Source organism: Xiphophorus hellerii, chromosome 23 (assembly GCF_003331165.1).
Source record: "Xiphophorus hellerii strain 12219 chromosome 23, Xiphophorus_hellerii-4.1, whole genome shotgun sequence".
Classification (NCBI taxonomy): domain Eukaryota; kingdom Metazoa; phylum Chordata; class Actinopteri; order Cyprinodontiformes; family Poeciliidae; genus Xiphophorus; species Xiphophorus hellerii.
This window is the reverse complement of record NC_045694.1, coordinates 15,890,778-15,917,803: the sequence shown is the minus strand read 5'-3', so window position 1 is coordinate 15,917,803 and position 27,026 is coordinate 15,890,778. Positions and strand designations below refer to the sequence as shown.

The following is a 27,026-nucleotide window of genomic DNA, read 5'->3' as shown; positions in this document are numbered from 1 at the left end:
ATGGGCTCCGTACAAAACCTTTATTTCTAGGTTGTTGACTACATAATTTATGCTCTCGATAGACCTGAATTAAAAAAAAAAACAAAAAAAAAAACAGGACCGGTTTGCCTCTTGGTACCACTCTGGGTATTTTGGACCCTGGGGATGCTTGGAAACCATGTGCGCCTCGCCCACCTAATGCGTGGGGCCTTTCCTGTCTGGTTCCAGGGACAAAACAGTCATGGACAAAGGGGTCGCTGTAGGGGATCTCAACACGCCACGTAAGTGATTCTGCCGTAAGGAGGAATGCAAATATTCAACGCTGTGGGATCTTGATGCACGATTGCACCTCATCACCTGCTGATGTGAGCATCCGAACAGTGCTGTCTGCCCGCAAGACTGCCAGCAAGTACTACCGAACAGTTTATTAAAATTGCCTTCGTCAAAAACCCTACTCATTTTAAAACTAAATGTTTTCAACCTGTCATTTTAAAACACTTTATTTGCAGTCATTTTTGCGGTACGGAGCCCTGGGGCATCGCTTATCAGTGATGGGGTGGGGGCGTGGGGGTAAAATCCCCAGCCTTCAGTCTGTGTGAAAATATTACAAAGTTCAACTGAAGATAACAGGCGGTAGCACCAAGTGCATAACCTCCAAACCTTCTCACTGTTGCTGCTGCTCAGCACATTCTCCCACGAGATGAAAACAGGAGCTGGATGGTGAATTGAGTTAAAGATTAAGGTAAGACAAAGTGTCAATATTCCCATGCAGATATGTCAATTTTATCTGTTCGTGCAAAAAGCTGATCAAGTTTGCAACAATTAGGTTTATTCAAGTTGCAAGAAAAAGAGCTCTGACCTTTGTGCTTCACTCTAGATCTTGATGCAGTAACAATGGTGTGGTAATTTAACAGTATGTCGTGAAGCATTGATACCTCTTGACATTTTCTATATTTTGTCATCCCTCAACCACAAACTTCAGTGTGTTTCATTGTGTTTAAACTTGTGTGATAGTTTAAAACCAACGGGTGCCCAATGATGTAATTAAAATTAAACAGCAAATGGTTTTGATCTACTTGGAAAAAATAACTGGAAAAGTACTTTATAGAACACGTCTCCATTTCTTTTGGGATGTGTATGCTGCCTTTACGTACAAAAACCTAAAAATTTTGGCCTGTTCCAATTTAAAAAATCTGTTTATTCAGTTGCATTGCAATGGAGGGTGTTAAAGATAAGGAATCTAATTAGATCGCACTTTGACTTGACCACTCTTTTTCAAATTTTCTGCCATAATTTGAGAAGCACATATTCTCAGTCTGAAAGCAGGATTTCATGTCTTTTGTTCTCAAAACCTTTAATACTTGTGCTTACATTTTCAGTTGCTTTGAACAGAAAAGTACTGTTGCCTGGCAACCTCTCAGCCAATAGAATAAAAATGTTACACTGGGTGCATTTGTTTCCTTCTACTGTAGTGTGTGCCTGTGTGGCTACTATCGATTGTAGCAACCTGCGTTGCCCAGTATGGATAGATTAGATAAAATAGATGAAATAAGATGGATAGATATCATGTAGTGACTACGGCCCTGTTTACATGACAATGATCCAACGAAAATGGAATTTTTGTTTTGTTTCTGTTAACATATTTACATGAAGACATTCTAATTACAATCTTTGTTTACAAAGTAACGGTACTCATTGAAAAGGTGCAATGCTCTCGCCACGCCATTAGTCGGATGCTAGGTTCTTTGAAGCTAAGTGCTCATGTGTTTTAAAAAAAAAGTTCTACTTGAAGGCACGTCGATTCGTGTTTCCCAATCAGATCCCGTTACCCCAGTTATTGGGGGGAAAACACGCACTATGTGTGGCAGTTGGGAAAAAAGTGGGATAATTTTGCTAAAACACGTTGTTTGAGCTTTCACGGTGTCCGTAACAAGCCAGTGCTTGTTATGATCGCTGAACAAGCACACGTGTATTTTGCCACCTAGGCGATGCGGAGCGGTGAAGAGACGCTGGGGGAACCGTATCTGATGGGGAAACACGAAGGAAATCATATATATAAATATATATATGATTTCCTTCGTGTTTGTATTTATATATATATACATACGTATGTATGCGCAACTGTATAACGATGATTAAGTAGGGCCCGCACCTTGGCTCAAGCCCAGGGGCCCACACCCTCCTAAGTCCGGCCCTGTTCATATGAAACTTAAAGAAAAAAAAAAAAACAGAAGTAGAAGGTATGATGGAGAGTGACAGTCCCATGGTTTTATTCTATTTTGGCTTTTCTCTCTGAAAAAGGGAATATATAAAAATATATAGATGTTTTGAAGGAGTAGAAGTTGCTGAAAGTTGCACTTTTCCTGATGACACAAAAGAGGGGGGGCTTTGCTAGTTATGCAAACAGAGCACATGTTTCCATGTGCTTCCAGAACATGACTTCCAGAACATGAGATTGATTTGAATTTAGTGGAACTGTATCCTTTTGCTGTGAATTAACATTAAAAAGAAAGAAATCCTCTCCATTTAACAATGCTTCTATTGACTTATCTAAGCTAAACCTGAAGTTTTATAACCAAAAGTGGAAGTCCAGTTGGCTCAATTATTAAATGAAACGATTGAAGTGACACCAAGCCAGAACCAGTAGTAAATTAAGTGTTTGGCATTGCAGAGAGAATGTGGGTAATTTTTATTGGACACCACACATATACTCAATTCTGCTGCTCAATTCACAAATGCATTTCCATTATAAATGTGAAATAATTTAATGGGAAACAATCAGATGTCAGGAGTGTAAAGTTTATTGGTAAGTGGCATTATTCTTATCTATCAGAATGCCAAGTAGACCTGTTTTATTTTTGTTTGAAGTGAGAAAGGACAATAGTTACTTTTTAAATGTACTTAAAAAACAGGAATCTGTGTAATTTATCTGACTGTCTTTGTAGATTACAATAAAAAGATACTATATGTGATCACAGGAGGATCTAATAAAATATTCAGCATGCTTTCACACTTTCCTTTAAATCAAACTAATATTAAACAACAGTATGTACTGAGCGTTAAATTCACGGTCACAGATATCACTGTTGCCTCTGTTGACTTTAAATGACCTTTCGGATCAATTATATTATCTTCACCAGATCCAATTTCAGCTTGTTTCTCTTGGACTTGGAAGAATTGCACAAAGAAGTCGGAAAAACTTAAATATACTGTACATGATCAGCTTGCAAAGTTTTCTTGACAAATAAGATTTTTCCAATGTTTGCCACTGTGCGTTTCTTTTTTTAAATCCTGTCTGCACTTTGGGAATTTTATTAGTATGTTCATCAGAAAGGCAGACAGTGGTTTAATGTAAATAAATGTTTCTAAGTTCAGTAGCTGAAGAAGCATTTGAAGACTCAGTTCTGTTTTCTGCTAACATTACTGATACCATAGTCCATTCTTGTTTTACTGTTAGTATGAGGTTCTTCTCTTGGAACGCTGCATTTGCTTTATGTCAAACAGTTTTTCTCTTCTGGAGTCCAAATGATTCAGTTTGAAGAACATTATGCCTGAAGTCCTGGTCTTTGTCTTTGCTCTTTCTGGCAAACATAGTTTTTAGAGAGTAAATGTTTACCCCTCGTATTTTAGATGGAAGCTAATTTTGTGCAACAAGTACAAGCCTACTGATGTTTTAGGGATCTTGGAAACTTCTTGTGGCATTTTGTTTTCTGCTTTCAGGGTCAGATAGCTCAGACGGACATGCCTAAGCACATTGGCTGTTGTTTTGAACCTTCTCCATTTGTACATAGTTTTTGAAGCAGTGGATTTGCTGATTTTGACCTATTTTGAGACCTTTCTAACTCATTTACCAAACCCGTTAGCTGCTACTGTTTTCTTTCATATTTCATATCATATTAACATGATCACATTCACTTCAGCAGTCAGCAACACACTAAACTAAATGTCTTAAATTTAAACCTGACAAACCTGCTTCAATCTATTGAGGAACAAAGAGGAACATCATGTGCATCTCACATGTAATTTTAGCTATCTTAAGGGGGGGAATAATGTTGAGATTTACAAAATTATTATTATTATTATTAAATGATTGTACAAAATGTTTTAAACTTTAATTTAGTCTTGGGTTGTATTTATATTACTTGAACACAACCTTCTTTTCTTAGTGAAACTGAGAAGGAGTTGCAGTTACAAATATTGAGGGTTTGTTCATTGATAATAAAAACCAATAGTAGTATTTTTGTTTGAACTATAGTGACTGAATTGTCATTAAGAGTCCTGTCATGTGTTTTATGACTTAAGATGGCTTTGTCTTCTTACGTTGACACCCACATATAGGCATGCATGGTTGTGATGCCTGGGTCAAACTTTGGTTTTAGGAAGTGAGAAGGTTTGCGTGCCAGAAGCTTGTGTCTTGTGATGAGGAGATCATTGTGGTCACTTATGCAAACACTATGGTATGATAGTATGATTTACAATCATGATTGACTTCTAAATGTTCTCCAGCCTCCAAAATCCTGCTGATCCACAAACACAGCAGCAAATTATTGAAACCTGGATTACAATGTAAATCATGTTTTGCTTGCTGAAGCAGTTCAGATTTAACTCCTTAAATGTGAATTAATGTTGGTATTGTAGACTGCATTTCAACCCAAAGATGCTGAAGAATTAAAATAATGTACTAAATTTGGCTTTGCAGTGAGAGTGTCCTGTGTTCGAGTCCCGGCCTGGGGTTTTTATGCATGAATGTGTTTCTGTGGCACAGGTTCTACAAAGCCGTATTTCTGTGATTACGTCCTCGCTTTTGTCTAATGAGTCCACCTTCAAATGTGCAAACTGATGAGAAAATGCATTTTTTAAAATATCCCTCTAAGGTTTCATGTGCTACATTTAAAATATTTATATTTTTATCAGTTATGCCCCAGAGTGAAAGTTTTGTAATATTGAATCACATGCTGGTAGCTCTGGTATGATCTAATTTCTTCTGCTTTTGTGAGTCTTTCACAATACCCAGAAAGATCATTGTGTTTCTGCTTAATCGACAGCAAATTTATTTGTTTTCTGACCTCCAGTTTAGGGAATCATCAAATTTGCACCTGGACATTTATGATCATATTTTAAAGTATTTGCACTTATTAAGCTTTTACACATATTTTTCAAAATACAGCAAAATAATTATAGTACAGACTAACACTAAGTGGTGCATATGTGTAAATTATATCGTTTTTAAATTCTTCTTGCAAATAAAAATCTGGAAAGCATGCACCTCTTCTTAGTCCTGTTTTCACATCGAGCAGACAACATCTTTACAAAATATAGAGCCCGTCAAAACTTTTCACAACCTTGGATGTGTTATCATTTGTATTGTTTTTACAAAATAAATAAGTGATTGCATAAATATTCAGCCCCTTTACAGTATAGTGACTGACCTAGATCCAGCCAACTGGGGCCGGTAGTCTCACAACGAGCGGAATGGAAACCAAAAAAACAAATTTTGTTCTTGTTATTGATTTGTAAAAGCAATATTGGCTCAAGCAATTTATATTGTTAATGAATATAGAATTTTTTTCTTTTTGTTTCACTATCATCACAGAAATGTGTTTGTTACATTATGAAAAGCGAAAGAGTTTTAAAGTGCAGGGCATATTTTAAATTAAGATTTTCAGATTTTATTTGAAATAAACTGATTTATACAAACTGGTAAAGATTTCATTGATTAAGGCATTTTAATATGCGGTGCTGTCATTAACCTGGTGTTTCATTTAGCTTCATGTAACAGCTGAAGCTTTACTGCTGACTTTTATTAGCTGCCTTTTTCTCTTGCTTTGTCTAATGTATGTTGGGTCAATTTTAATGTACGCTGTGAAGGATTGTAGTGTCAGTAATTTCAATTTCCTTTTATTGCAGTTCAGAATTGATTCATTTCTGAGAAAAATGATTAGAATGGACGATATTCTGGAAATCATGTTGTCTCAAATGTTTTTATCCTTTTTTTAAACTTTTCTCCATTTCTTATCTTGTTTTATTTGTTGATTGCAGACTAAAACCTTCTCATTACTGATAACCAAATGTGTTAATCTTGCAGAATTTCCATCTCTTGAATCAGATGTTGTTGAGGCAGACTTATACCTTTGAGAACATATCCTTGAATTATTCAGCACTGTGGCCCGGTCTGAACTTACAGCCGGTTTTTGTGATAGCTTTATTTAGCATTGACTTCTCCTTTTCCAGAGGATCAAACTTCTCAAATTTCACGTTTATACGTTCATACATGATTTAATTCTTTCCTGCTCTCTGAAGCTGGAACATTACTCTGACACAAAGGCCATAGTTTGGGCTTAGAGTTAGTATTTGCAAATGCAAATAGAAATTTAAATACTTGAAGCATCTCCGGTTCTTGCTTTATAAAGAACATGTTCGTGTAAAGATACAGCGTATTTTATAGAAGAGTAAAAGACAAGAATTGGTATTCACACGTTCATGTTTACTGTGGGTCAGTCTCCAGCAGTCCTTATTTTCCTGAAGTGAAGTGATCTGCATAGCCTCTTGGCTAAACCTGCACAAACAGTTTCCATGGCAGCATCCCCGTCTGCAGCCTCGTAGCTTCTGTGGCTCTGCGGTGTGGCCAGCCAGGAATGGAGGAGTGTTTATTATCACAGTAGTTAGCAGCTTGAGGATGAGGAGGGCTTCCTCTGCTGCAGAGCTGTGAGCCGCTGGAAAAGGGAGAAAAAAAACATCTGGGACGGACGAGAGGGAGGTACATGCAGGGTAAAAAGAGGAAGAGGAACGGACCTGCATAAAAGAAGCGGCAGTAGCCAGAGTGGTGGCAGTCGAGATCCGTCAGGGCAGATTCTGATTTCAGTTGCTGCAGACAACAGAGAAAGGTGTGCTTCTTTTTAAAGGATGTTGCCTTATTTTTAGAAAATAGTGTGTTTTTCAATATTTCTTTGTGCTTTTTTTTAATGATTGGCTGTTTTTGAATTTTTCCTTGACGACGTCCATTTTAGCACAAGGAAATGACTGGAGGTTGCCTATTAGAATATTTATAACAGATATTTTCTCTTCCAGCTGTGATGATAACCATAATCTTCCGTTCAAACATCAGTACAGGATAGTTTTTGCTTCTGACAAAACGAGAAATGATGTGTAACCTTTATTCTCTCTGATGAAACTAACTGGATGAAAACGTTGCCTTCTCTTGTGATCTTTTTTTTTTTGGCTTGTAGGTTCAGAGTGCTGAGACTGAAACCACGTGGGAGGAAGTGCATGTTGACACAAAGACCGGTGAACATGTGCTTGTGAGTTTTTCTGCTGCCGAGTGTTTTTATGTGAGTGACCATGCCGGAGCCGCAGAGCAAGTTTTCGGTGCGACGCTGCCTCACCTTTGCCACAGGCCTGCTGGAGTGTCTCTGTTTCGCTGGAGCTGTGTTTGGATGGGCTGCCCTTGTTTTTGTCCTCAAAGAGGACCGTTACTTCAGCTCTCTGTGTGTTAACGGCACAGGCGTCAACGGCACGCGAACTCTCGGTGAGTTTTATCTGCTGTGGATTGAAAGTTTGATTGTGAGCACTAATTGTTGATATATATTTTAATATTTTTAACATCTCTCTCTGTTTTGGCTACAGACTGCAGTGCACAGGATGAACAGTTCTCGCTCATTTTCACCATCGCCTCTTTTATGAATAACTTTCTGACGCTCCCCAATGGTTTCCTGTTTGATCGATTTGGTACCACAGTGACTCGACTCTATGGAATGTGAGTAAAAATATGACGGAGCCAATGATGAGCAGCGCCTTAACAATCAGTTTCAGACGATAAATTATGGAGAATCTGTTTATTTGAACACACAAAAACCATCATGCACAAAATGATTTAATCAAGCAGGTTTGTGACCAAGACATCGGTGAATGTAAACAATGCCAGAGAATGCCCTTTGATTTCCTTAAAAAAATGCCAATAGCAGTGTGATTACTGTGTAACAAAGTTCCACCTGCAGCTTTCCTCATTTCAATGACAGATGTCAGGATTCAGGTTTCACTCTATATCATTACTGTCTTGTTTAAATAAACTCATAATAAATATAATAAATACAATTTCTGGTTATCAAACTTCATCCAAAAGAGCCCAGATCATTGAAAGAGAAACCCTGGACAAAGGAAATCTAAATATATATACTGTATATATTTCAGCTATAATTCCTGCTCTGTTTGGGTTGGGAGAAAGTCAAGATGGTGTGATTATTTTAAGTTTTATATTTTCAGCATACCTTTTCTAAACCTCTAATTTATCATTTCAAATAAATCATCACAAAGCTGCTGATTTATGTCCACATCCGTTGGTGTGGCCTGACACTAAGTCAACACATGTTTCCAATGAAAAAGGGTGGAGAAAAAATAAAGACCAAAGGAATGTAAATATAAAAGGGTCAAATGGCAATGAGGATCAAGTGTGCTTAGTGCAAGCCAAGAATAGGAAATTAAAGTTGCTTTGCTTTGAATTCGACAGCTTTCCTGTTTTCCAAGCTTAAAATGTATTTTATTTTAAATCCAGGTTGTTTCTCATCATGGTGTAAGTTGCATCTTCTAATTCAAAAACAACATCTTTCTGCCTCACTTTCAGATTCCTTTACACCATGGGCACCTTGATGGTGGCTTTCTCCTCCTCAGGTAAAAAAAAGGAAACAGTTTTCTATCAAATTATTACCTGCAAATTAGAAAGGCTTGTGATATCAGTCTAATTATCCTCCATCAGCTCTGGCCTACCTGCTCTTTCCGGCTCTTTCTTTTCTGGCTGTTGGAGGCATCTTACTTCTCATGACAAACATGCAGGTAATGTTCATGCCACAACACGAGCGGCTGATTTGATCATCTTGATTTGCTGCTCTGTAAAAGTACTAAGCTCGTGTTGTTGTCATAGGGTTTGGACATAAAACTATTACTCATCTTTAGGGAGAAATTAAATGTTTTGTTGTGTTTTTCTTTTTTCACTGTGTAATGATTGGAATTGTATATTAATTTTCTGACCCTTGCAATAAGAATGAGTCACTTTTTCCTTTTTTTGGTAGAAACTGATCGAAATGACTAAAAGTGTTTCACCCTTTTTGAAATTTAAAATGATTGTATTGAAAATTAGAGAAGCTCCAAATGGGAGAAAAGTTGATCGATTTGATCTGTTTTCGACCGTCTCTAATTGTTGATGAAATACTGAAAAATCAAAAGATTTTTCCATTCATCAAAAGTGTTGACCGAAAGGCATCAGCATCACAATGTCTTTTGAAACTGTTTTTTAAAGGCTAATATAAATAACATGGCAGTTAGAAACTAAGATAAATTGGGTAAATCATGTGATTCCTACTTGGATCAAAACTCCAATCTGCAGTTCTTTATCTAAAATGATTTATTTCTGTTTTATTTTGAGGAGGAAATCTGCATTTCAGAACATAAAGAGTTATATATTTGCAAATATTGCATCAATTAAAACAGCAGGATAATACTTGCACTTGGGACCTAAACATCATTAGGTTTTTTGTTGTCAAAGGGACTGAAGAGCTGCTTATGGCTTCAGGTTGTAGACATCTGGACAAAAACAGTGACTTAATAAGGAACTGTTTTTTAATTCATCTATGACCCACTTTCTGAGGAAACGCTGCAAGAGTGTTGCGAAAGACGTTATGAGACAAAGATTATTAAAGACTGCAGCGCTTCCGTAGTAGAAAAAAAAAGGAAGTTCCTGTTTTTTCAAGCTGCTTCACATCTTTCATCCAATTCATGATGTTGTGCAGCATGAACACAAATCTTCTTAGGAAAGAATAACCTGGTGAAATTCTACTTGCTTCACAGAGATTCACACTGTAATGCAACAATAATCTGCTTTATGTCTCTTGAAGGTTGGAAACCTGTTTGGCTCCCGCCGTTCCACCATTATCACTCTCTACAACGGGGCATTTGATTCTTCCTCAGCGCTCTTCCTCATCGTCAAGGTGAGATTCATCAAATTGCGTTTTTAAATTTGCACATACAAATATGCGTTTGTGCCACTAATAATCTCCATCACATCTTTTTTTTCTCTGCAGCTGTTGCATGAGTCTGGTGTCTCTCTTCGTGCCGCCTTCCTCTTTCTGTCAGGCTGCAGCGTCATCCACATCCTCAGGACGTTCTTCCTGCTCCCCAGAAACCTTATTCCTTACCCGCTGCCGGATCGCTACACATATGGGTATGAGTAGGGTGCATAGACACTGTAACCGTCTTTAAAAATACTATAAAAGAAACATCAAAATGGGAGTCAGCAACATGCAAATATAGTACTTTGTAAATATTTTTATACCCCTTGAACTTTATCAAGTTTACTTACTGTAAAAGTCTTTTGTTGTAGGTTTCTACTATTTATGCACATGTAGATAGTAATTTTTGTTCCTGTTATTTGCAAAAACGCCTAAGTTTGGCCACATCGTATTGAGGGCGTATGTGAAGTTCGGTTGCAGATTTTTGATGGGATTTAAATCTGGATTTAGGTATACTCCACCAAGTCCTGCAGAAGTTTGTTTAAATGCTTTTTATTGAAGTCAGTTGAGTGAAGGTAGGGAGATATCTAAAACATTCAAGATTCTTTGGGAACAGGATTGAAAACCACTGCACTGCAAAGTTTTATTTAGAGGTATCAGAGTGAAGGGGTGTAATTACATTTTATCTGTAAAAAATGTCAAAAACAATCCAACATTTTTCTTCAAGTTCATATTTTTACTGCATCTTGTGTTAGTGTATCATATTTTTTTTTATATCTTGATATTTCTGCTTATAATGTGACAAAATACCACATTTCTTGTGACATGGCACTGCATCTTCTAAAACAGCTAAGAATAAAAAAATCATTTGTTTTTATATATTTGTCATTTGATAATTAATCCTAAACTAGTTTGTTTTTTGATTTGAGGTGCACTTCTTTTTTCTACTTATCAGAAACAGACAGATCCAAAAATAGGAATTTTTAAAAGTCTTTAGTTTCAAGTGTTAGAATCTCAGTCTCTCTCTTCAAAGAGCACATGGATGAAAGGTGCAAATTCAGCAGAAAAAACCTGTTTTAAATGATACCAGTTATTGCTCAAATGATGGTAGCCCAACAAAGAAAGAAACAGACTAAAATAATACAGCTGACACATGTCACTGAGTCGATGAAATGTAGACAAAATAATCTGCTGCTGGTGAAAAACAAAGACGCTGATAACCATGTTCCCACTTCTAGACTCTATAATAACTACAATATAATAAACTTCAGCAGGAAATTTGCTTCATCTAATATATGACATTTCAGGTTGCTTACTTTAAGAAGTAAAACCCCAGATCATGCTGCGTATGGTGGAAATCTGGTTTAATGTAATCAGAGCAATTTAGTTAATAGTTTAAAAGCCACAAAGTTTTTTAGAATAAGAAAAATATGTTTGAGATAGAATGTTGATCATGTAATGTCAGACAATATCTATTTCTCTGAGTCAGTTATTTCAAAGAATTCATGAAAACTTGAGTCTTTTTCTCTAATCACTCCCACATCCACTGCAGAGCCTCTTGTGGTAAATCGGTGACTGCGAGCGCAGAGGTGGCAGCAAATGGTGAGGCGCTTCCAGCAGCTGAAGAAACGCCTCTCACAAACAATGCTCCTGGCAAACAAGGTCCAGTATTTAACAAAAAACACAAAGACTATTATTTACATATCTCTTTTATCTGGCGTAGATTTATTTCTTTTTGTTGTTTTACTGCATTTAATAACTTTGTGTCTCTTTTTGCCCTTTCAGAGAAGACTTTCCGAGAGTGTTTGCTGTCCAGGTTCTTTTTGTGGCACCTGCTCTGGCTGTCGGTGATGCAGCTCAGGCACTACCTGTTCATCGGCACGCTCAACCCCATGCTGCAGCGGCTGACTGGAGGACAGCCCTCACTGGGTAAACATCTCACTGTCAGATTGGACTGTGATACATACAGAAGTTGTGTTTTTCAAATTTCCTCAGCTTTAGTTCACACTGTATTACTGCCTATAGGTCTGAGATGCATGTAAATGCATTTTCAGATCCAAATATAGATTTATATTGTCTTCTTTTGTTTGTAATGGGTCTTCCTAAGGAAACTGTGCATCAATCATTTGCTTTAAAGATGCACTTCTGCGGACAACATACATTTTCTGGACTTTAACACATAAAATTGAAAACCTGTGCAGCAGGTTCCTTGAAGGAGATAATAGATTTGAATCCAACAGAAACTGAAGGACGTAGGAAATTATAAAAAAATAACTGTAGTCTGATTTTTACTACTCTACGTAGTGCATAAAAGCACTTGTTAAGTTGCACAAAACTCGAGACCAACCTTCAGCTACAAAAGAGAACAAACACAGCTTTAATTAACATTTGCAAATGGAGAAAACATACAAAGCTCACAGCTCAGTGAGAATCGGATGAGTTCTGACTTGGGGCTGAACGTCCCCTCATTTACATAGAATACATCACACATTACTTAGTCACACCCCCTGGCTCAAGTGTCAGGTAAAAATCTATACGTTACTTATCTGTAAGTTTCAGTCGAGCAGGGTTGCATACACATTCACAGCTCAACTTTAGGCGTTTCTCCAAAAAGGCCTCTCTGCTGATGGCTAAACAGATACTAGTAACTGAACTTCTACAAACTAGGCTTATCACCTTAGCCATGTCTCACATCTCTAACCGCTGAACACCCTGTTCTTCACTTCTTTGAGGAGGGTCAGAAGAGCACTATGTCCTGTTGAGCTGCAACTGAGTGCGAACCTTTAATAGAAACATCATAAAGTGCACATTCAAATTTATTTAAACATTGTTACTAAATTTTTCCTTCACACACTACTTAGCACTAAGTAGTGCTTTTAGTAGTGCTGATATTTGAGAACACCTCAGTGAACAGGTATGCCGTTATCAAAATGTACAAGATCAGAAATACTTTAGGATGCCAAAGAGTCTCTACTAAATACCAGGATTATCTCCTAGAGCAGCGGTCCCCAACCTTTTTAGCATCACGGAAAACCAAGTCACAGTGGTTTGCTAATAACATTGAAATAGAAGAATAAAAGTCAACAAAGTCCAACATTTACATCACTGCCAAAATTTATGCTACTTTTTCCAAAACATTTTAGGTACTTGCTACATCAGACGGCTGGTGCGTTAAACATGTACATTTAACCATGTTGTTTCTACTCATGTATCCGGCAGTGAGCCAGTACACCAACGCCTTTGCCATCACCCAGCTGTGTGGAGTGCTGTGTGCTCCCTGGAACGGCCTCATCATGGACCGACATAAAGGCAAACCGCGAGCTGCAGGTGAGACGGAGTTTAACAAATTTATCTAATGAAAATGAAAAATGTCAGCAACATTTTCCAAAAAGTAAAGGGGACTATTTGCTTGTCCAATCAACAACTTGAGGTTTTCTGAATAATTTATAAAATTACGTGGGTGTTTATTCATGATGTATGAAGTCATTTTAGTTGATTTTAAAACTATTTAATTTACACAAATTTTAGGATTGCATCTGATAAGAGAAACAACTAAAACAAAATGTATGCAGACAAATAAAAATATTAGTTACTTGTTTGTGGTTTAAAAATAAAGTCTTGTAATTTTTTTGGTCATAATATTTCTGCTAGTCTCTTAGTCATTGGATATAAAATGCAGTCTATTCACATAATCTAAGAGATTGTTAATATTGCATTAAAACTTCTCTCTTCACTGCACTGTATGCCTATTTATGCTGGCACAGCAGGAGGCCAGAAATAACAAAATGGAGTCGCTAAACTTCACAAGAGGATCTATATTTGTATGTTTACAGGAGAGACTGAGCAGGAAGCTGATCTGCGGGCGTCCGTGCTTTCTTTATTCCTGACGGCGCTGCAGTGCGTCTTGTTCTCTCTGTGTGCCTCCACCCCTTACCTCCCGCTTCAGTACCTCACCTTCATCCTGCAGGTGCTGAACCGCTCCTTCCTCTACGGCGGCAACGCAGCCTTCATCAGCGTGGCGTGAGTATGGATGCATTTGCAGAAATTGTCATGGTGCTAGACTTAATTTTAAGTCCTTTTGCATAAATATGGTTTGACAGTGAAACTACAAACATTTTGTAGTTTGTGATTGGCTTTGTGTATTCAGTGACATTAAGAAACTGAAATATTTTGTGTTTATTTAATCCTGTTTTTAATGCCAAGAGAATAATAGACTATGTAAAATGTGTATATTTAGTGTACCTCTACATTCATATTCAATAAATTAGAATGACATTTAAAAGTTTATTTACTTCAGTTGCTCATAAATGAAACACATTATATGGGCATTAAAAGGCTCATGTTTTCAAGCCTTTAATCTGGTAAAAATTATGATTTTCCACATATAATTGAAACATTACATCAAACCTATAAAAACATTTTTACTACAGCAATGAGGATTTAGTGAAAAATATGTTCAATACCTTAAAGTTTAAATGTTATCTTTATTCTGACAGCCGAGCTGTTTATTGGTATCCAAGTCCAATTTTTGTTCAGTTTATTTAAACGGCAGAAATTCAAAACAAATGTAATCTCAAAGCATTTTACAAGACAGTTTCAGTTCTTACCTGAAACTGATTCTGTCCTAACCATGTTATCATGTTTAGATTAAGTAACAAACAGCACAGTTCAATCTGAAAGGCACTTGTAGTCAGTTGATGATCTAATCCAGATTGTTTAAAGTTTATCTAAGGAAGTCCAGCTGATTGCATTAACGCGTTAGTTTACAGGAATCCCTCCTGCTGATAAAGCTTTTGGCCTCAGAGCCCAGTTAGATTCCTCCTTGAAGGATCTTTATTTGGTGCTGGTTTTGTTGAGTTTAATTGATCATGTATGTTTACGGCTAATTTGTTGCATCTTTGTAGGTTTCCATCTTGCCACTTTGGGAAGCTGTACGGTCTGGTCATGGCTCTGTCTGCAGTGTTTTCTCTGCTGCAGTATCCCTGCTTTGCTCTGGTGAAAGGACCTCTGGGTGGAGATCCTTTATACGTGAGCACAGTTTTTATCTGTATCAGCTGTATGCTAATTCAGCTGTGAACCCTCCTCTCATGGCCTCCCCTCTTCATGTGTGTGCAGGTGAACGTCGGCCTGACGCTGCTCAGCGTGTTTGCCTTCATACATCCCGTCTTCGTCTACATGCATTGTCGAAATCTCGCCTCTGAGAGAGCAAAGAGCAAAGCCTCATCTTAAAGAGTGCAAAACGAGGATGGTGATTTCTCTTTAAAGCTTTCCACCATGGTGGTCGAGTATCATTTCTTGACTAGAAACTAAAAGAACCTTATTTTCAGTAAATTTTGTGATCATTTTACAGTTTCATCTTAAACCAGAGTTCTTTATATAGATAGTCCTAAGTGTCCCACAGAGGCAGAAAATTACAAATCCTTACAGCCACACTGTCAAGTTGTGCCAATCTCAAATCTCAGGAGCAACCAGCTAATTCCAGACCAAAGTCTACCGTCTCGTGCAGCTCTAAAAGATCTGTGTATAATACAGGGCTTGTATTTTATCCACAGACTCAACCTGTTAGAGTCTTTACACAAATATTATCATGTTTCACTACTTAGTGTAGCAGCATTTAGATATATGATGTCACAGTTGAGGGATGGAAAGCATAACTAATTATAAATAATTAAAGCATTGCATGTAGATAAATAACTTGCTTGTCCTCTTCTAGGGTAAAAGCAATCTTTTCACAGATGGCATTTGACTTAAAACCTGCCATCCATGAATGCAGCCTCATAATCTGGTAGCGTTATGTTCTTCTACACTCTGGGATAATGACATTGAAAATTATGCTTATGCAGTCAGAATATCAGATGCCCATTACTATGGTAAATAAATACAACTAAGGAAAACGTAGAGTTTTGCTCCAGCAGGTCTTTTGTCAAAAATTCAACGTCAACCTCCATAAATCAGGAATAATGTGGAATGACAATCCTGCTGATAGCATCTTGTTTTTGCATTTCAAACAAATTCATATACAAAGCAAAGATGCATGTATACAAGTAGAGACTCCCTGTCAGATCAAGAAAAAGGGATTTTAGATTAAGAAGGAGAAGGAAGATCTACTAAAAGAGTGAACGTTTGTTTCTATCCCTTACTTTTTGCAAGTTTCGCTTCATTCCAACAACCTTTTTATGTGTTTACCCAGTCATCTGATGCATGAAGTAACTCTTTTTTTTCTTTTTTGCACAGATATTCTGCGTAGGTCATTCATTGTTTTTCTGCATAGGTCAGTCATACGTTTTACTTAAACAAATTTGTTGTACGTTTGTTGTTTGATGCCTAATATGTGCCATTTATTGCTGAAAGGGAAAAGGCACAGAGTTTATTTTTATTATGAAACAGACTAAGGACCATTGCAGTGACCGTAATAACAACGTGTTCGGTATAAAAGTTACTCAGCAAAGATTTGAACGGCTACATCAGAGAGGAAACATCTCTGCCCTCTGCTGGCTGCACAGCAGATTTATTTCCTTCCGACCAGATAAACATTTCTTTTTACTACGTTGACGTCGTGTTTTTGTCCATTATGTGGAGTGTCATTATTTCAGTGTTTTTATGTTAAACATGGAGACATATAGACATACTGTGTTAAAACGTGTAAAGGGTCAAAAAGGGACATTTTATATTCCGAGGGAAAGTGCCAAACTAAAGCTGATTAGTATTTTTTAATAAGATATTGATAAATATTGATATGGATATAACATTGCTGAACAAAATGTAGCTTTTGATTCAATGTGTGATGAAGGGAATTAATGTTCTTCACATTCTGTTGCTTTTGTTAAACTGAGGTCAACTGCCACCTACAGGTTGTGAAAAAAGTGCAATTGTGAGACAGTTATTTTATGTTTTTGGGCATGTGCACCGACTGCATGGCACCCTTTGAATTTCGTTGTCCTTGTGACAATGACAATAAAGATTTATCTATCTTATTTTATCTTATCTTATCTTATCTTATCTTATCAATTGTACGGACACGTTTTTACGTACAAAAATCCATCCTGAATAAAAACTTGATACATTTCAGTTATCAAAATGTTTGTTTTTCTGAGTTAATCTGAGAGTTTTCCAAAAATGCATTTAACTTTCATAAATGTGCAACTGGATTAGTCTTACATTTCAAAAGGAGGAATTGTAAAGTATTGAAGCTGCAATATTGACTGACATTAATTTCCTTAGGACACTTTGTTGATTAATACTGCTGCAGCCTCAGGAATTTTGTCTATCTAATGACATTTTTTTGTTGTATATTTTGAGTTGTTGCTTTGCAATTTCCCCACTACTTTTTTTTTTTAAATGGATGGCATCTTTTTTTGTGAAAGAGTATTAGTCCCTCCTGCAGAAAATCAGTCCATTAACTTGATACCGTCACCCTTGTACTAAATGATGTTCTCAGGTCTGCAAGCTGCTGCATTTTCTTTCTGTTTGAAAAGATGGTCAGTTTGGTCAAACGCTAAAATTTTAGTTTCATCAGACCACAGCATAGCTCTGGTTGTGTGTTGGTTTTAGAAAAATGGCTTCTTTGAAACTGAGTGGCCTGTCAGACTTTAACATTCAGAGGTTCCTCACAAAGTCATAACTCAAAGTCTAATATTGCCATTATACAAGCATATTTGTACACTTAACTGTTTTCCTCTTCTTAGATTATTTACCTGCAATGACACTTAAAGTTCTGATAATTAGTCATTGAAAGCATAAAATACAAGCAAATAGTTGAGAAATAATGGTTTGTATAATTAGCAGAGCAGTTAGTTGGTCACATGACACTGAGCACAACAATTATCTAATGCTACTGGGTTTCCAACTCGCAACTGAAACACTAGAAAGTTAGGTGTGACATCAATACAGCAATCAAACAGACTGACTTGTTTTTAGCTATACATAAAAAAACAGAAATATATGTTTATGCTGAAAATAGAGATAAAGGAAGATGAAATCTGAGTTTTCCCGTCTGAAATAAATTTACAAAAACTAAACAGGAAACAAAAATGAAGAATCAGAGCTTCTATTTGTGGTCTTATAAATGAAGTGTGTCAATGCAGTCAGTTTCCAGAAGATCAACAGAAGTAACAGGGGAAAAGGCAAAATGCGGCTGATTCAAAGAAAAGTTGCACAGGCACGTTTCTGCCTCCAGAGGGAGCTGGACAAGAGCTGATAAATCGTTCAGAATATTATTATTATTTCTTTTTTTTACATTTTCTGGCAGTTTTTCATTTTAAAGTGATACATACTCAATGTCAGAGATATTATGAATTGCAAAAATGAGAGATTTGCAGCCTCTTCAGAGGAATGAGTAAGTTACAACAGAAAGGTTTAGATAAATGTACAGTTTTAAAGTGATTCTCATGCAAGCATTTTGTAAAACAGATTATTAATAAATCAGTTAATTAAAGGCAGAGTGGAAAGACAAACAGCATCAGGCTCCTTGATTTATGATGGGACTTGTCTTAGTTTTGGTAAATAACCTATCTGCAGTCATAAATCAACTTACTGACTTAAACATAAGTCAGTTTTCTGCATCATCACTTGCAACCAAAACATATAATCCATATAATTCAAACATATATTTTTAATTTCTTTCTCTCTGTTCTGCTCTCAGGCCTGCTCTATCTAGGCCTTCAGGGTTAAAGCGAATTAAAGCCATTCAGACATAATTAACTCGGTTTGAGAAAATGTTAATCAACAATCCCACTGACATTTAGGCTCATTATCATTTCAGTCACATTCCGTCTTGTGGTGTTTTCCAATTTAGGTTAATGTTTGTGCCTCCTAACCGTTCCATCCTTTGGCTTTTGTTGTCACCTTTCCAAACCTTCATTTGACATACCAAAGCTCTTCAACTTCACTCAAATTCAAATGGATAAAATTCTTGTTAACACAGTCAAAGTTTCATTATCTTTAATGGCAGCCACATTTTAAATACTGATAAGACCTATCAGCATTTCCATCTGCCTACATATCAATAGTGTCTCCATCACATGACGCTGTGACAGAAATTGCCCATCCAGGCCTTGCAGCATCTGCTGTGTGACTTTAAACAGGAAAGATTATTCTACTCAGAGACTAACACCCCGAGGATGAGGCTTTTTCAGAGGGAGAAGAAGACGACAGGAGAAAGAGAAGAGGGAGGAAACTGTGGGATGAGGAAGAGGAGGGAAGAGCTGCTCTACATAAAGGAGGACTGCGTGACCCGAGAAAGAATCTGTTCTTCCTGAAAGTATTTAGGGAGGCAATCTTGAGCTGTGGCAACCCTCTCAGAAAACTGCAACTTGACGAAGGTTGGTTTGTTTTTGCAGGTTTCCATGCGTTTGCAATGCAAAATGGTTACTTCTGCATATATCTGTGATTATTAACTGTTAGTTTTTGTCACTGAAATGTGTGTTTCTGCAGCATTCCCTGCAGGCTCACAGCAGATATTTTCTGTTCTATCTTATAATATTGCTTTAAAACGTTAGCTCTGCTGTGCTTCTTCATCATCTGTGTCATAAACTTGTTCAAACCTTTATTCTCTTTAAGGAAACCAGCAAAGTAAAGACACTTTCTCTTCTCTTGGTTGTTAGGAGGCAGGTGCAGAAACTAAAACTGCTTGTGTGAAAGAGTTTGTTTGTCAGTTGCTGCTGATAGTTGTATCTGAGTGAGCATGCAGGTGTTGGAGAACAAGTTGTCGGTGCGACACTGCCTCACCTTCGTTACGGGCCTGGTGGAGTGTCTGTGCTTCGCCGGGGTCGTGTTCGGATGGGCTTCTCTTGTTTTTGTCCTCAAGGAGGACGGCTACTTCAGCTCTCTGTGCTTTAACACAACAGGAGTCAATGACACTCAGATATTAGGTCAGCTTGATGTTTCCACTGCTGCTGGTTTATTCGTCACAATTTGCTCAATTTTAAGCTTTAACTGTAAATGTTACTACATTGTTTTCAAAATTGTTGCATAACCTGTTTATCAATTATGCATCTAAATACACAGCTGTCTTCTTGTTTATGTCTTTCTCTGCATTACCAACAGACTGCAGTGCACAAGATGAGCAGTTTTCACTTATTTTCACCATCACCTCTTTTATAAACAACTTTTTCACGCTGCCCAACGGCTTCCTTTTTGATCACTTTGGTACCACAGTGGCTCGACTCTTGGCAATGTGAGTAAAATTGTGTTTATAAACCACAGTGATATGCATTTGCTTTGCTGCATGCTCCTCTAAAATTTGTGGTCTTTCATCTTTCATCCATTTACAGACTTACAGTGACTAACTTTAGTCAATTGGAACTTTATCAAATTGTCTCAGTTTAAATACAGATGTTCTGGTTTGTTAGAAACCTCTGTGCACAACAATCTGAAGACATCATGGTGAAACAAGATGTTGCTGTGGGATGTTGGGAAGCTGAACAAACTTTCTATGAAAATATGTGGAGTTAAATTCAGGGTAATTCTAGGAAAAAACTGCAGAAGACTTTAGAGTTTTGTTGACATGACAACCGTCAGTTTGTTCTCTGATCTTTGGAGCAGATTAATGTTGCTGAAAGACAGCAATCTTCAACTTTAGGCCAAACTCAAATCCATTTAGATCCAAGTCCATTTACCATGTAGCGTAATGTTGATGTGAGGTTGGAAAATGTCGGGTCAAACAACACAAAGCACGAGATTGTTCATAGGGATTGCTGAGTAGAGCAAAGTGCATCTACTTGTTTTTCATAGTGGAGTCACTCTTTGTCAAGGGTCTTAAATGCAATTAATGATGTGATTTTTTATTTTTTGTTTTTCAACAGGACTTGGTGCATCTTCTCATTTCTATGAATTATTCTTAATAGATGATTTTCTGAATAATACTTCAAAGCAACCTGAACATGTGTGAAAATACCAGGTTCTAGTTTGCACAGACAATATTCTTCTTTGTTTCAAGTAAATATGTTGACAAAAACAAATTAAAGGAAGACTCAGTCGCTCAGACTGTTGCTTGCAGCTGGATCAAAACATCACTGATCTTTTCTCCTGCTGTGTCTTTTCCACTCCAACATTTTCTGACAAGGACAAGAGATGATGTGAAATCGATTCATTTGGGATCATCCATTTGAAAAAGGAAGAAAAATTATGATCTGTGCTGTTTCGCTTATTCTAAGACAGCCCCATCTCTCAACAGATTTCTTTACACCACTGGCTCCCTGATGGTGGCGCTCTCTTCGCCGGGTGAGAAACAATGATAATTTCTACCAGCTTAAACAAGCTACTGCGTCTCTTTCTTATCTTTTTCTCCTTTCCATCAGCTCTGTCTTTCCTGCTCTTCCTGGCTCTCCCCCTTTTGGCTGTGGGAGGCATTTTATTTCTGATCACAAACATGCAGGTACGTTGGGTTTTATACATGTCTGTCAGCACAATATTTTTTCTTGAAAGATCAGGAATGACTGTGCAGCAGTTCAAAAAGCGCAGGCTGTGAGTGAAGCTTTCGTTGCTTGAATGGCATATTTTAACTCTGTGAAAGTGTTAGGCACATCTGTTTACCTGAGGATAGTATACGTTTGTTCATTATGCTTAACTGCTAAATTTTCGCAGAAAGTCATATGAGAGGACTTGATTTGAAACTTTTTAGATATTTTTAGTGGAATGGGCTTCATTCACAGGCAAAACAGATGTTGGCCAGGCCATGACCTTCTGGTTCCAGGGGTGATGAGTGCAAATAAAGACAATGCACGACTAAAAACACTTTCCAGACTTTGAAGAGTGCTTAGAATATATTATTAACTCAAAATGTCGTGCAGTGCTGTGCATATTTACTATAGGCAGGTCTATAAAGGCTAAAGGTAAGATAATCTACTTTTAATTTTAGGAAGAGGTGCATCTTAAAGTCCTTCCTATGACTCATTTTTTGTCTAAAATAGTTTTATTGTCAGTAAATGATCCCCTAAAGGAAGCTAGAGAAAAAACACATGACCAGGATCACTTATTAACTTCTTCCATGACCCACTTTCCAAAGAAATGTTTGTCTTTTGGTTAAGTTTTCTGGCTAATTTTGTAACATCAGGCTTATGATCTTGTGTAGACAGACCACCAGTCGCCTCAGGAGGAATTGATGCTTAGTGAAAGATGGCATTGTGTGTCGTCTCCTAATCGTATCCCTAAGTTCAACTCTTCAAAATACAGTTTCAGTTTCCTTTGGGTTCAAGTTTTATCATGTACAAAAGCTTCAATATGATATTGATCTGTTTTTGCCTCCTGAAGATTGGAAACCTGTTTGACTCACGTCGCTCTACCATAATCAATCTTTATAATGGAGCTTTTGATTCTTCCTCAGCACTCTTCCTCATCATTAAGGTGACAAACATTCAGAAAGTACGTTTTTGTACAAGAGTAAAGAGCTCACGGATGCCACTAAGTCTTCTTGTCTCTGCAGTTGTTACATGAGTCTGGCGTTTCTCTCCGCACTTCCTTCCTCTTTCTGTCGGCCTGCAGCGTCAGTCCACATCCTCAGGACGTTCTTCCTGCTGCCCAGAACCTTCATTCCTCACCCACTGCCTGATCGCTACGCGTACGGGTACGAACAAACCTCCTGGGTGTAGCAACGTTAAGCCACTTTAAAAGTCTTCTTTTACTACTGGCATAATAACTCCAGTTAACTGCATCTTTAACTGTGGACCGAAATGCGATTTCTTTAGCTTCATTTTGATCTCTTTAAAATGACTTTATTTTTTTGTACATTAATTAGATTACTTGTTTGACAGACATGAAAGTGCCTTTACCTCTGCATGGACCGATCTATTTCTGTATATTTTTCAAAGTTATTTAGAGTGAAAACTTTTTTTATACTAAAAGAAGAACTCATGACTATGTTTTTTCAGTTTTTAGTTTAAAAAACAAATGTCTGTGGAACTAGTACTTTTTTAATCTATGTCCAAGAATTATTGACTTAAAACAAACTTTTAAGTTAGTTTGTCTTATTTCAAGACCAACTAACTTATATTTTTGTCTAGTATTTTTGCACACTAGACAAAAATACTTGGTAAGACTTTGTGTTATTGCTGTATAGGGCTACTGTTAGACAAACAATGATAAACTATTTATTTTCTCAAACTCTTCATACATAACTCAAGCTCTATTGAGAGTCAGTCTTTTCAAATACGTAACCAGTCCAATGATTGAAAGACATTTCAAATAGTTAGCAAAGTATACAGTTATGAATTAAAGATTTCTGGATTCCTATGTTAAAATTAACTTAGGAATAACAGACAAACCAGACAAATTGTGGTGGTTGTGGGTCAATATGTCTCTGAACATCTTGAGGCTAGTAAACACAAAAATACATGTTTACGAAAGACAAAACTGAAATTATGACTGACTTTCATGTTTGACTTGTTTTTAATTTATTTGCAGGGTTTCTTGTGGTCCATTAGAGACTATGAGCAGTGAGGTGACTGCAAACAGCTGTGCACTTACAGGAACAGAGGACACACCGTTTACAAAGGACGTCCCTCTAAAACAAGGTTTGTAATCTGTCTTTCTGTGCTTTGGCTCCTGGTCCGTCTTCTCTGGGTTTATTGAGTGTTTGTTCCTCTCAGAGAAGACTTTCCGAGAGTGTTTGCTGTCCAGGTTCTTTGTGGGCCACCTGCTCTGGCTGTCGGTGATGCAGCTCAGGCACTTCCTGTTCATCGGGACCCTTAACCCCATGCTGCTCAGGCTGACAGACGGAGATTCCTCTCTGGGTGACGCCTTCCTTGCTCTTATCAGAAAAATAATTATTTGAGTCAATATGCTGCGTTTTTGAAGGTTTTGCTGCTACTTTGCAGTCAACTCAACCTGTGGGATTCCTATCAAAACATTGTTTGCTGACCATATTTTTTTATGTGCATGTACTGTATCTGTGCAGTGAGCCACTACACCAACGCCTTTGCTTTCACCCAGCTGTGCGCTGTGCTGTGCGCTCCCTGGAACGGCCTCATCATGGACAGACACAGGGGGAAACCTCGGGCTGCAGGTAACCTGCTGGACATTTACAGGAGAAGCTCAGGAAAGACAAGGAGCCATGCTGTGATATATTTACACGTGATTGTCAATGCTTGTAGGGGAGACGGAGCATGAGGCCGACCTGCGGGCGTCCGTGCTTTCTTTATTCCTGACGGCGCTGCAGTGCGTCTTGTTCTCTCTGTGTGCCTCCATCCCCTCCCTGCCGCTGCAGTACCTCACCTTCATCCTGCAGGTGCTGAACCGCTCCTTCCTCTACGGCGGCATCGCAGCCTTCATCAGCGTGGCGTGAGTATCATCTTCAGGCCAAGTGAAATCTGAAAAGCAGGAAGCATGTTTGTGTTATGAAAAAAGAAAAAGAAGTTGAACGGGATTAAAGACACATTACGAAACTAAAACCTGTTACATTTTTTCTTAAAAATGAATAGATGTTATTTCATTTAAGGGGGTTTGATTTTGGCACAAATTGAACCCTGTACATTTACATTTAAAGAGTTCATTTTTATTTGAAGTTTTCTTTATTTGTTGATAAGGTTTCCATCGTGTCACTTCGGGAAGCTGTATGGTCTTGGTACGTCGCTGGCTGCGTTGTTTTGTCTGCTGCAGTATCCCTGCTTTGCTCTGGTGAACGGAGCTCTGGGTGGAGATCCTTTATACGTGAGTGCTGACTTATCTCTCAGTTAACTTAGCTGTGATCCCTCCCTCTAATGACTTCCTCTCTCATGTCTTACGTGTGCGCAGGTGAACATCAGCCTGACGCTGCTCAGCTTGCTGCCCTTCGTACATCCCCTCTCTGTCTACCTCCACTGTCGAAAACTCGCCTCTCTGAGAGACAAGAGGAAAACCATAGCTTTCTCTTGAAGCCCACTGACTGATGGGACAATGTTCCCCACATGAATGACTGTGCCATTGTACCAGTTGTGACAAACAGATTCACTGTTTAATAAATTATGGGCATAAGCTTTAATTAAATGTTAACCCAGCTGTTTATCTAGCAGATGTTATATACTGAATTTCTCTCAAGTAAGAAATGAACACGTATTATGGGTTGTCCTTGAAATATTACAGACCGGATGAGGCTTATTTACCAGATAATTTCATAACAACCGTGGTGGTTTGCCTAAAACTTTACAGTTTAGCCGCCCTGTTGATGAAAGGGAGTCTGTAACTCAGCAACACACACAGCTTGTGTCTCCTGTCTAACCCAAAGATCACATGAGCATAAATCTAAATAGTGCAGAGGTGTTAAAGTTGCCAGATCTGTCTCACATCAGAACAGGCCCATTTACAGATCCAACTGTGATTTAAAAAAATAAACAAACAATTGTTTTCGGTCAGGAAGGTTGAACTTTTATGTTCTGGGTATGCCCCTAGTTTCTCTGCCCAGTTGAAATATAAAAAAACATCTGGTGGTGTCCATAATGTGTCCTGCTTGAGCAAACACTGTACCAACCATCCTGCTGTGCAGTTTCAGAATATGGAAACACTTTTGGGAGACCTTTCAAAGATTCAAAGAAGACTGGGTAATGAACAAGTCAAAACTTTTGTCTGGAGTCTGAATTTGCAGAAAGGCGACTGCTTCAACTAGTGGGCTGTAAAACTCCACAAACCTACCTGACCCCTCTCCGTGGGTCAATACCTGAGAAACACCAGATACTCTCCAGAGACTAAGTCGAGAGTTCAACTTCGGTGTGGAGTTTAGTCAGGCTGTAGTTGGTAATGCTCAAGGTAATAATGAGGCATGGCTTGACTCTCAGTTTCAGAATCACATTGTGCCAAACTTTCCGCCCTGCAGACGGTGGATCCAGATGAAAAAACAACCTGTATCTTGTTGGAAAAGGCCTGTCGATCACCAAGCTACGCATACTGCTCAACCACATTTATCATCTTCTAATCCTTTTAATTTGTTTCATGGTTTCACCTCACATACTGGAGCTCTTACTTGGCGCAAAACAAAAGTTGATTATATGATGTTAACATGCTTTTCTTGAGACCTTGTTTTTTCTTTCATCTAATACATTTTTTTCTGTAGCTGACTAATGCATCATGTTATTTCTTTTGTTTATAATCTGTCATTTGAGCTTGAGGTTTTATGTGTGGTGCTTGTTCTTTTGGCAGCATACACCAACAGATGAAGGTGAAAAAGATTCAATTCTTGTTCAAAAAAAAGTTTTCAAGTTATGCTTATTTTATTTGCATGAAAAAAGACAAAGTTCCACAAATCTTATTATTGCTGTCTGAAGATGGCAAACTCTCTTAAAGTGGTGTAACAACACAAACGTCCTGAGCCAACATAATAATATTTTTATACAGTCTTTACTACAGATCTCTCCTCTTTTTTAATATGTTGTTACTCTAGCGAAGAACCTGAAAAGCTACACAAAATCTGAAATTCAACAAAAGTTTTTTTTTTTTTTTTAAATAATTAGTGCTTTTGTGATGTTAGTCCAACAAATTGACAAAATATTTGATTGAAAACCTCATTTCATTGCTGTCTTTGGGGAACCTTTTATGGAAGTAAATATGTGCCATCAGAATTTGAATAAAAAATGCATCTGAAATTTGAATGTTGTATATTAGTGCTTACTTTTTCAGTGTTAAAATAAATTCAGAATATATTTTTAATCTAAAAAAAATTCAGTGTCATTATTTGTACATGAAAAAAAAATTCAGTGTCATTATTTGTACATGGTTGCAATTTTCATTTATTAAAAAGATTCACATTCCTATTTCAAAGTGATCAAATTTTCAATATACATATTTTTCACAGTTTAAATTTTCAGTGTTAAAAAATTCAGCATATAAAAAATTCAACTTTTCAAAATTCGAATGCAATATTTTCATTGTCCTCCAATTCAACTTGCTCAAATTCGCTGTCTCAAATTCAACGTCTAAAAATTCGCTGCAAAAATGGCGAGGTTACTTCAGGTCACAGACATTAGCAATGGATGTCAGATTCCAGGACCCAGCTGATCACGTGACACAACCGTCATATTGAAGAAATACCAGCATCGCCGAGGCTGGCGACCATGGAGGCGAATGAAAACCCAACGGTGAGTTTAA

The 27,026-nt window shown here is 37.5% G+C and overlaps 2 protein-coding genes across 7 annotated transcripts; both read left to right on the top strand.

The window, feature by feature from the left end:
• The first annotated feature begins 79 nt into the window (after positions 1 to 79).
• Positions 80 to 17,055, top strand: LOC116714124 (solute carrier family 43 member 3-like). 6 transcript variants are annotated; one of them, XM_032554464.1, is made up of 14 exons: positions 94 to 721; positions 7,206 to 7,277; positions 7,373 to 7,504; positions 7,603 to 7,732; positions 8,597 to 8,643; positions 8,729 to 8,805; positions 9,864 to 9,956; positions 10,050 to 10,189; positions 11,530 to 11,639; positions 11,763 to 11,906; positions 13,197 to 13,304; positions 13,811 to 13,997; positions 14,882 to 15,005; positions 15,093 to 17,055. In XM_032554464.1, exons 4-14 carry the CDS (start codon positions 7,656 to 7,658, stop codon positions 15,204 to 15,206), a joined length of 1,221 nt encoding a protein of 406 aa, XP_032410355.1. In that variant the 5' UTR covers positions 94 to 721; positions 7,206 to 7,277; positions 7,373 to 7,504; positions 7,603 to 7,655; the 3' UTR covers positions 15,207 to 17,055. The 6 variants fall into 6 exon arrangements, with proteins under 6 accessions (XP_032410352.1, XP_032410351.1, XP_032410355.1 ...); XM_032554463.1 differs by lacking the exon at positions 94 to 721 and adding an exon at positions 6,569 to 6,863; XM_032554461.1 differs by having other exon boundaries at positions 80 to 388; positions 489 to 721; positions 7,206 to 7,504; positions 11,530 to 11,906.
• A 1,822-nt stretch (positions 17,056 to 18,877) lies between these two features.
• On the top strand, positions 18,878 to 26,530 carry LOC116714125 (solute carrier family 43 member 3-like). The gene is given in 14 exon segments (XM_032554465.1): positions 18,878 to 19,297; positions 19,580 to 19,846; positions 20,022 to 20,151; positions 21,151 to 21,197; positions 21,275 to 21,351; positions 22,227 to 22,319; positions 22,399 to 22,461; positions 22,463 to 22,539; positions 23,376 to 23,485; positions 23,561 to 23,704; positions 23,869 to 23,976; positions 24,065 to 24,251; positions 24,497 to 24,620; positions 24,705 to 26,530. Coding segments are annotated over 13 exon segments (1,467 nt in total). The 5' UTR covers positions 18,878 to 19,297; positions 19,580 to 19,659; the 3' UTR covers positions 24,825 to 26,530.
• The last annotated feature ends 496 nt before the right edge of the window (positions 26,531 to 27,026 follow it).

Excerpts from the sequence above, each read along its gene's own strand:
- LOC116714124 (XM_032554461.1), top strand. The coding sequence starts at position 7,318 with ATGCCGGAGCCGCAGAGCAAGTTTTCGGTGCGACGCTGCCTCACCTTT. Across the intron at positions 8,806-9,863 it reads TTCTCATGACAAACATGCAG|GTTGGAAACCTGTTTGGCTC; the intron begins GTAATGTTCATG and ends TGTCTCTTGAAG. Across the intron at positions 13,998-14,881 it reads GCAGCCTTCATCAGCGTGGC|GTTTCCATCTTGCCACTTTG; the intron begins GTGAGTATGGAT and ends GCATCTTTGTAG.